The sequence below is a fragment of the Brachyistius frenatus genome, unplaced genomic scaffold (assembly GCF_029030835.1).
Source record: "Brachyistius frenatus isolate BFR_SWC_R1_liver_20210118 unplaced genomic scaffold, ASM2903083v1 Contig_5, whole genome shotgun sequence".
In the NCBI taxonomy this organism is placed as follows: Eukaryota; Metazoa; Chordata; class Actinopteri; family Embiotocidae; genus Brachyistius; species Brachyistius frenatus.
In genome coordinates this window covers 8779682-8794260 of record NW_027210604.1, presented here as the reverse complement: position 1 = coordinate 8794260, position 14579 = coordinate 8779682, and the positions used below count along the sequence as shown (strand labels likewise).

The following is a 14579-nucleotide window of genomic DNA, read 5'->3' as shown; positions in this document are numbered from 1 at the left end:
ACAGGAGCACAGGGAATACTCAGAAACAGAGCAACAAAAAAGCACATTTCATAGTCAGCAAGACATAATTTCAGAAAAAGGGAGGGTAAGTGTAGGAAGGAAAGCTAAAAGTAAACAGCTTGCAAAGATGTTACAATAATCTAATTTGATGTGGGTCTGGAGTGTATAAGAGGCTGTGGCAGTGCACAACAAATGAAAAATGGCTGTACCTGCGCTGTGGCAAATTTGGTCCCATCTGTCACCTGTATGGTCATGTTGTACACAGACTGCACCTCTGCATCCAGTGGCTTGGCCACGACTAGAGTCCCCACCCCCACTTGAAGGTCAAACTGCATGTCAAAGCTCCCTGGAATCACACACACATACACACAGAGTGTCAGTCATTTAGCATTCACATTGCGTGCTAAACTCAGGTGCTCTAAGTTATTACTATGTAATTGTTTTGGCCAGGTGCCTTGGTCTGGAGCTGGAGGGTCTGTGAAATAAAATGAACTGAAATGCAATGTGATGTTGCACCGAACCCACTTGGCAGCCTGAGAGGTGTTAACAGCCACACAAACATCTGTCTTATCACTCCAAAACACAACCCATCTCAGAGATCAAAAACCTGCAGCCGGGTCTTTTCCACAGGCGGTGAGTGTACAGTTTAGAAGCTTAATGTTTGATTAAAGTGAGGGAGAGGACTGATATGTGTTAGGTATTCAGTGCCATCCCTCGTCTCATTCTAGCTTCTCTCAAGAGATATCTTGGAGCTTGAGCTCCCCTCAGCATATGAATACTGATTGGGCATTTTTCACAGAGTCACTGATGCGTGTTGAGTGGGAGCAAACCACAGGGACTCGCACTTTCTTTCTTTTTTTTTCTTTATTTCTGTAGGAGAGATTGGTCAATAATATAGTATGAGGGATCAATCTCACAGCTTACAGAAAAACAAAAGTCACAGTATGTAGTCTCTTAAGTAAGTATTCTGTTTCTCTCCTGTCTATTAGGTGCTTTCTGGGCATTTGATCATGTTTCACAGTTTTTGGTTGACTCTGTATTGAACAAAGACACTGATGCAAAATCTGAACAGGTAATTAGGTGTATTGTAAGTGCGTGCATGCACATACAGTAAATCTGTTATTTAAATTATGCTAATAAGGCAATAATATCTGTTTATTTTTAAACATTTTACACCTAAGTTACCTACTTTGTGCCCTATTTTAAGAAAACAGCCTTGATTGCTGTCAGCAGATAAGCAGACAATTTAGATGAGCGATCCCTCAACTGTTTTCATCACATATTCTAGCAGCATACTCAAAAGATGCATATGAACAACTTGACACACACACATCCCCAGAAATACAGATATATCCTGAAATTGATCTCTGGGGAGAAGTGAGAGAGACATGTAACTTGATGTAACTACTTCAGTTATAAGCAACAAAGAGAAGTATACCTGTCTTTTTTTCCCTACTCTAGTAATAAATATGTAAAACCTGAAATACAATTATTTTTTTTGTTGGAAAGAAAAACAGTTGAACAAAATAATAACATAATAATATGTAAGTTGATGAAGTGAACATGTTATCACATACTTGTTTACTTACACACCTGGAAATTATGGAGCAACAATGCCATTCATCTGCCAGTCGTGTTTCTGGCCACATGGCAAATGTAAATGCAATATTCACTCTTTTTTTTTAGCTCTGACGTTTGTCTCGACCAACTTCTGACTGAAATATCTGCCTCTTAAGTTGCAAAATGCTCCACTGTGCAAATCTTGTCTGGATTTTTATAGATGTTTTTTTTGCTAAAAACAGCTGTCTGCCCTGGCTGAAAATGACATGAGATCAGTGAGAGAGATCCAAAACAGTAATGGTGTGGCCTACACAGCTAAACAATGAGCTGAACCTTTATAAAGCCCCGAGCTGAGGAGGAACTGGAGATTTGGGTGTGGATTCTCTGTAGGTGTATCACTACTGTAAGAGTGATGCCTCTAGCATTATGTTTCATTTGAAATAATGATGATGGGCCTTTTAAGGTTTATCTGTAGCTGCAGAAGGATCATGAGATACACTCAGAGTCGACCCTTAGTGTCACAGTAGCCTTAACATTATAACATAGCCAGTTTTTTTTTTTTCTAAAATATGCTTTCATTTAGAAATTCTCTTGGAAGTGGGAGCATTTCAGTTCAAGAAAAATTGTATAACAACCCATCTGCATTTACTTTTCAAAGTAGCAGCATTGTAGCTGAACTAACGACATAAACCTGTCCTGCCTGGGCAGCGATAACAAACCAGTGCTGTTTGTGTGGAGCTGTGTGAGAATCTTTTTTTCAAACTCAGATCAATCAATAGTGCCTTGGGCTAAACAAGGTCATGGTGCTGTGTGCTTCATTTCCTGAATTCCTTCAAACCTGAGGCATTTGAGGAAGAGTTGTGGCAGAATTAGCTTTGACCAGACCTGTGTCAAGTGAGCAGTTTCTCCCACATGCATTCTGTGGAATGTAGAACACTTCTCTGGCAAGCCGTCCGCCTGAACGGTGAGAGAGAGAAAAAAGAGATTTTCAATATTTATGAAGAAAAGAGATTCTTGCGATCAAAGGTCTGGATCATCTATATACAGCACTGCAAAATTGACCTCTTGACATCTTTCACATTTCTCGGTGTCATTAAGAAATGTAAATGTTTTTTCTTCGGAAAAGTTAAGCACAGTGTGGGTGACGGGTATGTACAGAAAGTCCAGTTCTTAAAAGAATCATCTCTCTGCTTTTACTTTGTGTGGAAACATTTTTTGAAATATTAATGAACTTGTCCTGTACAATTACTCTGCTAATATCAACAGAGTGGAACAGAACAACAACTCTCTTGCATTTTTGTTATCTTACTGTATTACATGTGTGACTAAAAAATAATAATCAACTGATAATCTACACATTTTTCAATTAAAGTCAGTATAAAGAAAATCTGAGAGATTTGTTTTTAATGAAATTATAATTTTAGGTTTTGTGACAAAATTCGTTGTTATTCATTGATAGATCAAACTTTATTTAGCTCGGTTGCGCTAATTAGTTAGTAATACATGTTGCTAACTTGCCCAAATGAAAAACATTAACATTCTGCTGCAGACTGAGAGGAACAAGGTTGATTCTCGGAAGGTCAGTGTCTGGCTCTGGTGGCTCACATGTACGGTTGAACAAGTCCAATAAAGCTGCCTGAGGAAGCTTTATTGGACTTATTGTAGTGACACTTGAGTGGCGGCTCTGATCCCATGCCGGTTTCAGAACCTTCAGTGGACATGCCCCCAGCGTTTGAGAGCAGGGACTGCTGCTTATTTTCTCACAATTTTGTAACCTACTGTAATATACTTGTCCATGTTTTTAATCATTCAATTTTGGCTAGGTAGTTAATAACGCATTTTTCTGTGGAACAAAAAACTCATCTATTTCTGTCAGGATCTCCGCCTGTCCCTGTTTGTCATTCACTGTGTTTCCCCGATCACCCTTTTCCTCATTTTTCCTGTTCCCTCCCCTGTTTGTTTTTGTCTGTCATGTGTTCTATGTTTTGGTCTGTGTCTGGAGGGTGTGGATTCATTCCACTGCCCATCTCCAGTCACCTCACACTAACACACCTCATTCAGCTGGCACAGCTGGTTCTCATTCCAGTAGTCACCACCTGGCAGTATATCAACTCTGGTCTTGCACTCCACCTGCGTCAGTCCGTCCGATCATCTCACCTAGCACGACGCTGCAGTTCAGTTAGTCTGTTTGCTTGTTCTGCAATTCCGTTTCTATCTACCGTAGTATCCAGCCCCCCCCTCAGTCCTCGGAGACCCCTGTCTGCCTGCCTGCCGCCACTGCGGTTCCGCCCGAACCCGCAGTGCCCAGCTTAGACCTGCCTGCCTCAGCTCCGGTGAGAATTACAGGGACACTCTTACAAGCCTGCACAGGTCTCAGGCATTTTCTCCGCCTCTGGACTCTGCCAGAGTTCCTGCCCCGAGCCTGGAAGGATCCCGGGTCGGTGGTGACTGTTGTTGGCTTACAGCCATTCTGGACTTGCCTCTGACAATGCCCTGTCCCGCCAGTTGGCTCCAGACGACAAACACACTGCCACTGACACCATCGTCCCATCCTCCTGTGTGCTCGGGACCCTCACCTTGGAGGTGGAGTCCGCAGTTCTGGAGGCCCACCGCTCTCAGCCAGATCCCGGAGGGGGACCGCCAAATCGTCTGTTTGTTCCCCCTACCATCAGCTCCTGGGTGCTCCAGTGAGAGGCTGAAACAAGAGCTGGAAGCCACCCTCTGCTGAATTACGGCCTCCAACCCATCGTCATGGAGCTCTCTATTCCCATATGCCCACAACTGCCACACCTCCTCCGCCACCAGACTCTCGCCCTTTGAGGCCTCCCTTGGTTACCAGCCTCTGTTGTTCCCCAACCAGGAGGCTGAGATCGCTGTTCCCTTGGTGCAGCGCAACCTAGGAGGATGTGGAGGAACACTCGGGTCGCTCTCTTCCGAACTAAGGACCAGAACAAATGCCTGGTGGATGGTCGCTGTGTTCCAGCTCCTGTCTACCGCCCTGGCCAACAAGTCTGTGTCGCTCCTCGGAGATCACCAGTTGGCATGTCTTGGCAATCCTGTGTCGGTCCACGGGAAACCACACAGTTCACCCGGCCCGCTGTCCTGTGTCGGTCCACAGAGATCATCAGGTATGCAACCCGCCTGTTCAGCGTCGGTCCTCGGAGTACCCCTGTCTGCCTGCCTTCTGCCACTGCGGTTCTGCCCAAACCCACGCTGCCCGGTGTGGAGCGCGGGGACGTGCTCACTAGCCAGCTTGGACCCGACTGCCTCAGCTCCGGTGAGAATTACGGGGACACTCTCACCAGCCTGCACAGATCTCAGGTACCTTCTCTGCCTCCAGACTCTGCCAGAGTTCCTGCCCCGGCCCTGGAACGATCCCGGGTCGGTAGTTGTTGGCTTACAGCCATTTTGGACTTGCCTCTGTGCTCACGTACAATCCCTTGGACTATTCACCTGTTCTGTTTTGAGAATAAACCTGACAGCAAGTAATCTGCTGTGTGTGCATTTGGGTCCGTTCAAACACCACTTCAACAATTTCTACTTTACACAGATTTTTTTTTTTCGAACTGTGGAGAAGCAATTAAATAATGAGCTAATCAGTAATTATTCTTTCATAGGCCTGAATGAAAGGGCAAGGTAGAGCTCCCTTTGTTTTTTTTTTTAAATAGGCAGACATGTGAAGGGAAGATTGTTTTCACCAGAGCCAGAGCAGCAGGAGAAGCCATTCTTTCATTGGTCTTCATTTGCTGAGTTAGGCCAAATAAACCATAAAGAAGTTAAATGTTTTGTATAAACAATTCTCTTTTGTGGCACTAATGGTATTTTAATTTTACCTAGCGAATTCTGATTCAACAAAGAAAAATCAACAACAAGTAGTTTTCTAAAAAACATAAATTTAAAAAAAGCAGTAGCTGTCCAGCCGTGAGAGTTAACAAAAATCAAGTGAAACCGGTGGAATCAATTGGTGATTGATGAGTTTTACCATCAAAACACATCCTAGTTACAGATTATTTTGGAAGTCATCATCACTTTGAATCAAACAATGTAACATCTCCAGACTTTTTCACAATATAGTGTGAAATGCATCACCTCCAGTGTTCCTGGCTCATTCCTGATTGGCCTGACTCAAAAGACCTAATGATATCTCTCAAAAGTATAATCATAATACTTAACCAATGTAGATGGGTATATCAATTCAGTGAAATATAAAACTATTTATTCATCCCTTTAGGTCAAATCGAGGTAACCTGACCTTGTTTCATCACAAGTGCTGACAAAACTTTTTCAATTTCAAACTTTTTAAAAGTTTGGGATAGTAGTGCAATTAAAATATCAGTAAGAGAAATAATGAGTTGTTACTTTTTGCTAGTGTGACCAGGAATTTTGTTTTGTTTTTGACTAACGAAAGAAAATTCTGCTCATTCTTCAGCCTGTTAGTTTAGTAGTGAACATTCATTTTCTTACCGATGATGCTGAACCAGACAGGTGTACTGGACTGGCTCACAGCCACCACTCCCACCGGCTGAGCAACAGCAGTTGTCTCCGGAATAGAGAAATTGTAGTACCTCTGGGTGAACAGTAGGGGCAGCGTTGAGGGGACAGGTTTACGAATCCACTCTACGTGGAGTTTGACAGTAGACCATAATGGAGATTCCCCACTGTCCTCTGCTTTTATCTAGAACAAGGAACAATAATGAGAAACCAGACATTCAGCAGACACATCCTGTAGCTAACAGTAGATTTCACAAGGAAGCCGATTTACCAGTAATTGATCTGGTGTTAATATTTATATATTCAGGCTGAGCAAACATTGTGAGTACATTAGAATTCTGGTCTCCCCACTTCACAGACTGTCAAAACTAGACTGATGATCTATACTCATCTCTATGCTGACACTGCACATACAGTACATTGACTACACCCACACCTCAGCAACAACATCCCATCCATAAATATTATTTGGATAACCTCAGAATTTCACCTCAAAAATTACAGTTTAATGGGATCAAAGTCCCTGTCTGACTTCAATAAGATTGCTATGCCTTTCACACACCCAACAGGAATACATTTAACTAAAATTAATCAACTAAATTGATGAAGGAATCTATATGAAAGGTAATTGCAGTGGTGGAAGAAGTATTTAGATCCTTTACTCTGATAAAAGTAACAATACAGCAATGTAAAAATACTCCATGACAAGTAGAAGTCCTGCATGAAAAATCCTAGTTAAGTATAACTACCTAAATGTTATCAATACAATGTAATTAAAGTAATAAAGCAAAAGCACCGATTTTGTCCCTTTGACTGATTTGTTATATGACATCATCAGATTGTGTGTAAGCAGCATGTTGCTGTTGTAGCTGCTGGAGGTGGAGCTAGTTTAAACTACTTTATAATCTGTTTTGTATATAATCTTTCTCTACTCTTTGATTTTTGGTGAGATACTGCTGCAGAGATATGGTATCATTTCAACATCTTTTGAAATGAAACTATGTGACAAGTCTAGAGTGCGAAATTACTATTTAGTGGAGCTGTTAAAAACTCAGACATCTAAAATGTGACCCAGACTACACACTTCTTTTTGTAAGACAGCAGAAGCAAACAGGATCTGAAACCACTGGTGTAGTCTTAAACAATGTGTTGTATTTTAAAAGCATGTTATGTTATCCATTGTGCCAAATAATGTACTCAGAGGGGAGAAGATTAGTGTGATGCTTTTGCTTTTCAACTATGAGCTCTTTTTCTCTGAAACTAAGTGCAAACTCAGGAATAAACCTGCCAGTACATGGGTATGACCAGCTAATCTGTGAGTCAGATATATACTGTAATTAAAATTAGGTGTGTGCAGTGCACATATAAGAGGGATGTAAGCAGAATTGTACACAAACAAAGCCACAAAATCCGCTATTTGTGCCCGGTGTTTGGGATTAGACAAAGTCTGAGCGGGGTAAACACAACTCCCATTATGTGCCAGAATATCAAAGATGTCGTGTGCCACCTGATGCGCATAAACACAACTGTGCTACTCATACATTGGCCATGGAAAAGTGTGCAAACTCAAATACCTGAGCTGGTGCCTGATGAAAAATGGCAATGTGACCATGTTTGCTCCTGCCAACTTTGCATGAGAGCAGAGCCCTATAAATTAACTGAACACCAACTGGCTATGATTTTTACGTGAGGAATTTTGAAAAGCAGCAATCAAGAAGTAGAAAGAGAGGAGCATCGTGCCTAAAAAATACAGAAGCCTTGCATTATAATAACATGATCATGTAAACTTGAAAATGTAATTCCACAATAGTATTATAATTTTAGCACGTGTTTGTGTTATTTGAGTAAAAATTAAATTGAAAAAACTATAATCCAATTTTCATTTTCATTTACACATACTTGTATTTTGGAACCATCTTAAAATGAAAATGGAAAAGCTGTTTGACAGTTAAATTTCAAAGTCGTACCCCGCTGGTCAGTGGTCAACATTCAAATGTTAATTCATATTTAAAAATTAAAATGCAATAAAAAACAATGTAACCTGATGTTCCATTTATTTAAGCAATATTTAAGCCAGTTGAAATAAAAAATGCAATTTTGAAAACAACTTGAAAATGAAAACAGCCCTTTGACATTTTAATAATAAAGAAACCTGCTGTAAAATGGACAATATTTGACTGCTATTAGAGTGACCCCGGTTTATTGCATTTACATTTACGTATCACAACCAAGCGGCAACCCACTGTGACGTCACCTATTGATTTGTGAACTGCTGTTTTAAAGCCTGGACTTACATGTGATAATTATTTGGAATTGAGGGTGGAGCTAGCGGGTGGGGTGGGAACATCATCATAATGACTTATCGAAAAAATGTTGTGACCTAGTGCTTCATTGACGGTTTTAAATGGGAGTCTATTGGAGATTTTTTTTGTGGCCAGCCCTTAGTGACCCTCAGTAGTATTGCAGTTTAAGGCACGTCTTCGCTTCTAATACCCAGGGACTTCCTCCATTTTTATGTGCACCCTATGGTCACCACACTCTTTTGGTGTGGAAATGTTAATGCAATCTGTCTATCCGTTTCATCAAGCCAGGTCTCCAGTGAGATTTCACTGCCTCTTTCAGAGACTTGGTTCATTAGGATTGTTTGAGGGGAACTGTGCCTCACCTGTAAAGCGAATGAGAGCAGGCGGATGTAGGTGCCCTACTTAAAAATATGGGAAAAAGGATCAGGTTTTAATTTTGAGATATGAAACTCACTGTGAGGATATCGTAGCTGCCCGCCATCACCATCTTCTTTGATGACACCATACCAGTCCTCGGGTCAATATTGAACTTTTCATCGTTATTCCCATCGATAATGCTGTAGGTTATGTTGCCATTGGCTCCAAGGTCACGGTCATAGGCAAAGACTCGGTAGACAGGTTCACCCCGTTTGTTACGGTCTCGCTCGGGCAAGCTGATGCGGTAGGTGACCTCTGGAAAGGTGGGCGGGTTGTCGTTCTCATCGTCGATGTGAACTATGACCCACACTGTAGACTGGCGGGTGGTCACTGGGCCATCTATTACTGTGACCTGAGGAAATCATGCAAACATACGAGCATACACACAAAAAAGAACATATCAGGTTGTCACAAAGATGCATCACTGTCTGTTGACCAATCATCCATTTGGATGCCTATTAACCATTAACATTCTTCTTGGTGTCTACACAAGGAAACATTGCATCATAATGCAGAGCACCTTAATTGCATCATAAGACAAAAACATGTTTTGTCATATGTGTTGGATTTTCATTGTGAGTGCATACATTTATTGAGATCTTAAATCGCCCTTGCACGCTGCGGCTACCACTGTGGAGTGCAGAGCCACGTGGGGCTGAGCTCACGGGAAATCTCTTTGTATTATTGATCCCCTGGAGGCAGAGGCAGAGGTCTGATCACTGATCAATTGGATCAGATAGGGGTGAACACCACTGCTGCTAGCCTGACTGCTCACTAGACTATTAATTACAAACAGGCAGCAGAGGCTGGCAGCTGGAGCAGTGGGTGGCATGCATGGACTGGCATTCCTATTGAAATCACAAGACAGGACGATGTGACAACAAAGACTTCTCTACCCCCAATTTTAAACTGCTTTTAGATGTGAATAGAATATGTCACTGATGCAAGCTTCTCTCTATGGCATTTACTGTTTTCATTTTGTGGTGTGTTGTCATATGCTCGGTTCTTATTAAGTACTGGAGCTAAACAAAGCAGCACAAGTCCAGACAAGTCAATTGGCAGACATACGATACAATACAAAAACACCAAGCTGCAATACTGTGGGTCAGCTGCAGGTTATCTCATTCCATTTTGTAGAAGGGTGAAGTGCTTGTAGATTCAACAGCATTTAATAAGTTGTAAGGAAAGTCTTGGGAAATAAAAGTTTGCTCATGTCTCTAAAGTCAAGAATCTCTGATTATCAGGTTCATCTGCATGCAGAGCAGCAGGAGCAACAGAAATAGTAATCACAAAGCTATCTGTATGCCCAGTGTCTGCACTTATCAAATGCTGGGCAGAGCAACTCCTCTCCTCCCTGTTCCCATCCTGAGTGGGGAAGATAACCAATGATGAATGATTACATTTAGAAAATTCAAAACCAGGGACCCAAAACTACAGCCATTCATCACAGTTTATGGAGCCTTGAGGGCCTGCCACGGTTGTCCTCCACCCTGTCTTTGTTAAAAGTGGGCTGAGGTAGGTGGCAGGGCCAGATAAATAATAATACGATAAACTTGTGGACACTGGTTTTACTGTACCTCTAAAAAGTGCTCTGCTTGTTGTTCTCTGTCCAGTTTCCTTGAAGTTGTTGTGATTTGACCTAAAAATCATTAAAAAAAACAAAAACAAACTTGAGACAACATGAACACAAATTTGCAGAGACAATAAAGAACTGCTGCTGGTGTTTCTTTATCATCACTTACTCCTATGTTTAAACTTGTATATAATTTACCAAGCAGAAATCCTTTGCAATTACATTCACTATGACAATGAATGAGTGCATGCATGTGTACACCCACGTACACACATATTGCTCCAAAAACTATAGCCCGCAGCCCTGGCAGAGGCAATCCCATTTGGCACATGTTCATATGGCACTGTATCACTGAGGGTCACAGTTGGCCAGCAAGCCACCAGGACAGAGGGAACAGAGCTAGGCCTTTGATAATAGCTTTGATTGGACCACATTATTCAGACGATGGTTAGATAGTTTGACACACTCCTGTAAGCTGCACTGGAAATCAGAGACAACGATGGCTCCATTCAGCCTAGAAAATCTTTAGTCGCCCTTTTGATTCGAGCGTTTTTGTATTTTGTCAGTTCACTGTCATTGTACAACTGCAAGAATTGCTTGCATTAATGCATACGCAGATTCAGTCGATTAGAATACTGAATATTGACTTTTGTTTTTCAAAACAAATGAAAGTTTATGCTCACAATCCATGTTGCACTGTTTAACATCTTATAAAACCATCAAAACAGAGTGAAATTGGTACATCGCTCTCTTTTTTTTTTATCCCAACACACAAATACAAATGGACAGAAAAAAATGCATTCATACAAGCATTAAAATAGTACTACCTTGTCATTGTTTTAGAAGCATTTGTAGTAGCATTCTTGTTTTCATTCACAGCAAGCACCCATAGTCTGCAAATAATCCAAGAGTAACTGCATGTGCAACTAAAGACATCCAAATACATGAAAGACAACACAAAAGTATGCGTGTCTATTCAAATAATTTCTGAGCGGATTTGTATGTGGAATGATTCAAGTAAATGTGCTTCAGTAGTAATATTGTTTTTGTTTCAGTTTAATGAGGCATGCAGTGAAGTAGGATTATTTTGGGTGCTTAAAATACTCTACAGTCAACACTCAATGGTTAGACTAGAATCATGGTGCACATAAACACACACATGCACTTACACACATTCCGATACTTGCACTATCACAGTGTCACCTTGAGCTTGTTACGCAGTCTAACTTCAATTAAGCAAATTAGGAGTGAATCTAGAGCAGCGGTCACAAGCTGCAGGAGAGAGACTGGAAGGGGGAGGTGGTGCTGCTTCACAATGCCCATAACAACTCTGATAAAAATCAATGATCTACAGCTCGCAACACATCTGCAGTTGGACAATACTCTGCTTTAATTGGACAAGGGAAAAAATAATTAAAAAATCCCTACCCATACCTTCACACACACAATTTATATAAGGGTCCAGTTGCCTGTTGCAAATCATTATACTAACGTAAATTCACAGCCTGATTTTTATAGCCACATAAGCTTCCATTTATTTTCTAACTGGAGCAACATAAAAAAATGCAAACGTGAGATTTCTAAATCAGGTTTTTAGTTATTGTTGATCATGAATACTGAAACAGCAAAATACCGATATCTTCACGAGGACACCTTCCTTTTCTGGTTGGGAGAAATAGAAAGCAAGACCATCCAATGAGTCATTACAAATTCATTTAGAGATTTTAACTTACACTAAGTACATTTTGTTTCAATGGCAAACCAGGAAATTTGATACATATCATGTGTCAAATAATGTCAAAATGTAAAACTATTTGTAGTACTCTTTCTGTTATTATTGGTAAACTCATTGTTGCCTTAAGTTATTTAGTGACATAACAGAATATCACAGAAGTGAATGTGGTTAGCCGGTCTTGTAGCAGCAAAAACTAAAAAGATAGCTTGTGATGGAAACCAAATGCAACACATTATTTAAAGTGGAATGGTTGCATCCATTGCTCGATATAATATCTCTTGAAAGTTGTGCAGCAAAAAATTCACATTGCTAGATTTCTGTCAATTCAGTGGTGCAGGTGGTAGGAGAGAGTGTCATGATTTTAGCTTTGGAAAGTTCTGCTTTCCCCTTCAGGGAATTTCTCTTTTAAATTCTACTCTTTCATCTTGTATTGAGTTGTATTTTCATGTTTGCAACTGGCATGCATTTGCAGCTGATATACTGTATATTCGTGCAATGTGGGTAATATGGTATGAATACATATTATGTATCCATATGTCTTGTAATAAACCAAAAGAAGATCAGTCATAGACCCAAATGTGTACAAGTGTCCTGCTACAACAAAATCAAATCAATATAATAGAGGGTTGTAAAAAAAAAAGGTCACACAGTGACTCCATGACAGCTCTCTGCAAACATGCATGCTGTTACAAGAAGCGTCCGATCTAACACCCTGTGTCAACACTTATCTGTTCTGTTTTCTTCCCCAAAGGAGTAATAGGCTTCACTCACAGCCAGAAACCAACAAGCAGCACTGTAAGCTGTCACAGCACATTTACAGTTTACTTTGCACTCATTCAAACTTCTGCTTCAATACATTTTGGGAATTTGGGAACCCATCAAATTGACACTTCCAGAGTGAATTTGAAAAATGTATTACTTTGAACCACCACAAACCTAGTTTTGAAAAATAATCCAAAACTTGAAGACGTTTTTTCAGCAGTTCAGATCGTCGTGTCGCTGACGCCCGCTTCATGAGGGCAAATCAATCAACTGCATTTTGTTTATTCATCCAATGAAATCGTTCTGGTACATGGAAAGTTTCTGACTGGGTAAACAGTGAGGAGTGATTCATACTGAACAAATCTCCCACTCATCCATGTCTTGTTACCAGACTAACAGACTGGTGCTATCAGTCAATATTAGGAAAATTGTGGTAATGATGCATTCAAATTCATACCTTGTGACAATGCTTTTATCAAACTGCAGAGTAGATACATCCACAAAACAAACGCAGTTTTGAAAATATTTATCAGGCCTCTAAAAGAACCCAGTGTTTCCTTTGAGAAAAAATATTTCTTGAAACAATTTCTCAGTATTGTAGTAAAAGATCATATATCACAGTCTGAACAATGTCATCATCAATATGAGTTCCCTGGTATAAAATGAATGACTAACAAATAACAAAATACTGTGGCTGTTTGAGAGAGACAGACAGCAGGGCTCAGATGGCAGAAAACTCTCCCCTCTGACACACAAACAGACACCACAAAAATACAACTCACATACGCACACACAAATGCCCTGTCATGCACACAACAGCAAATTATTTTTATACAGCTGTGTGTTCTGGTTATGGCGTCATGGACTCATTCCAACAGAACTGCCCTTTCTAATACGGTGCTGTAACTAATTAATCAATTGATTACATTGTCACACAGTCTCTTTCTTCTCCCTTTAACACACACACACACACACACACACACACACACACACACACACACACACACACACACACACACACACACACACACACACACACACACACACACACACACACACACACACACACATCACACAAACACTATTCATAGACACAGCTGTTGGATGGGTGTTCTGTTCTGCTGGAAAACAAATCAATTTAATAAAATTTTGCACCTGCATTAACACATCAGATTGATGCATTAAAACAGACACACTGACTCATTATCACGGGTAAAAGGTGGTGAGAATCGTTGTGTGGTAAGTACAGTTTACATATCAGTGAGTGTGTTAGGATCAGCATGTATCTATTGGGATCAATACTACCACTCTCATGCTTGTTCAGCCCAGTCGGCATCCCTACATAGTGTCAATACTATAGCCATAATGCACAATAGAAGATTCAAAGAGGAGCAGAGGATGGCAAGTGGAAGCACTGCTTTGATATATAAACACAGCAAGCATGCAACAGCATACCATTATTGAATTCCTCCTACCACAAGCTTGATAATAGTGCCATCGCTTTTTGATCATTATATTGACATTTCTTAGAATCAGAATACTGGTCATTGCAACAGCTGAAAAGTTCACATTTTCCTTTTGTTGTCTGTTAAAACAGTCATAACCTAATCTAGGGCAGCAATAGCAAAGATTTCACAATGTTGTCTCTTTTTTTTCCCTCAGGATTTGAATAAAACATTTCACCTCCTCAATAATTTGTTAATGGAGCAAAGCTTGCACTGAGAATGCATGGGGACAT

The 14579-nt window shown here is 40.6% G+C and overlaps 1 protein-coding gene across 1 annotated transcript in view; it reads right to left on the bottom strand.

Moving 5' to 3' along the window:
* The window catches only part of LOC138634956 (protocadherin Fat 3), a 67495-nt gene that overhangs the window by 38599 nt on the left and 14317 nt on the right, over positions 1-14579 (bottom strand). The window contains exons 7-11 of the mRNA XM_069722208.1: positions 10349-10410; positions 8809-9123; positions 6025-6235; positions 2446-2517; positions 210-346 (exon numbers count right to left, since the gene is read on the bottom strand). Coding sequence (XP_069578309.1) covers positions 210-346; positions 2446-2517; positions 6025-6235; positions 8809-9123; positions 10349-10410 — 797 coding nt within the window. The remainder of the gene's footprint in view (positions 1-209; positions 347-2445; positions 2518-6024; positions 6236-8808; positions 9124-10348; positions 10411-14579) is intronic.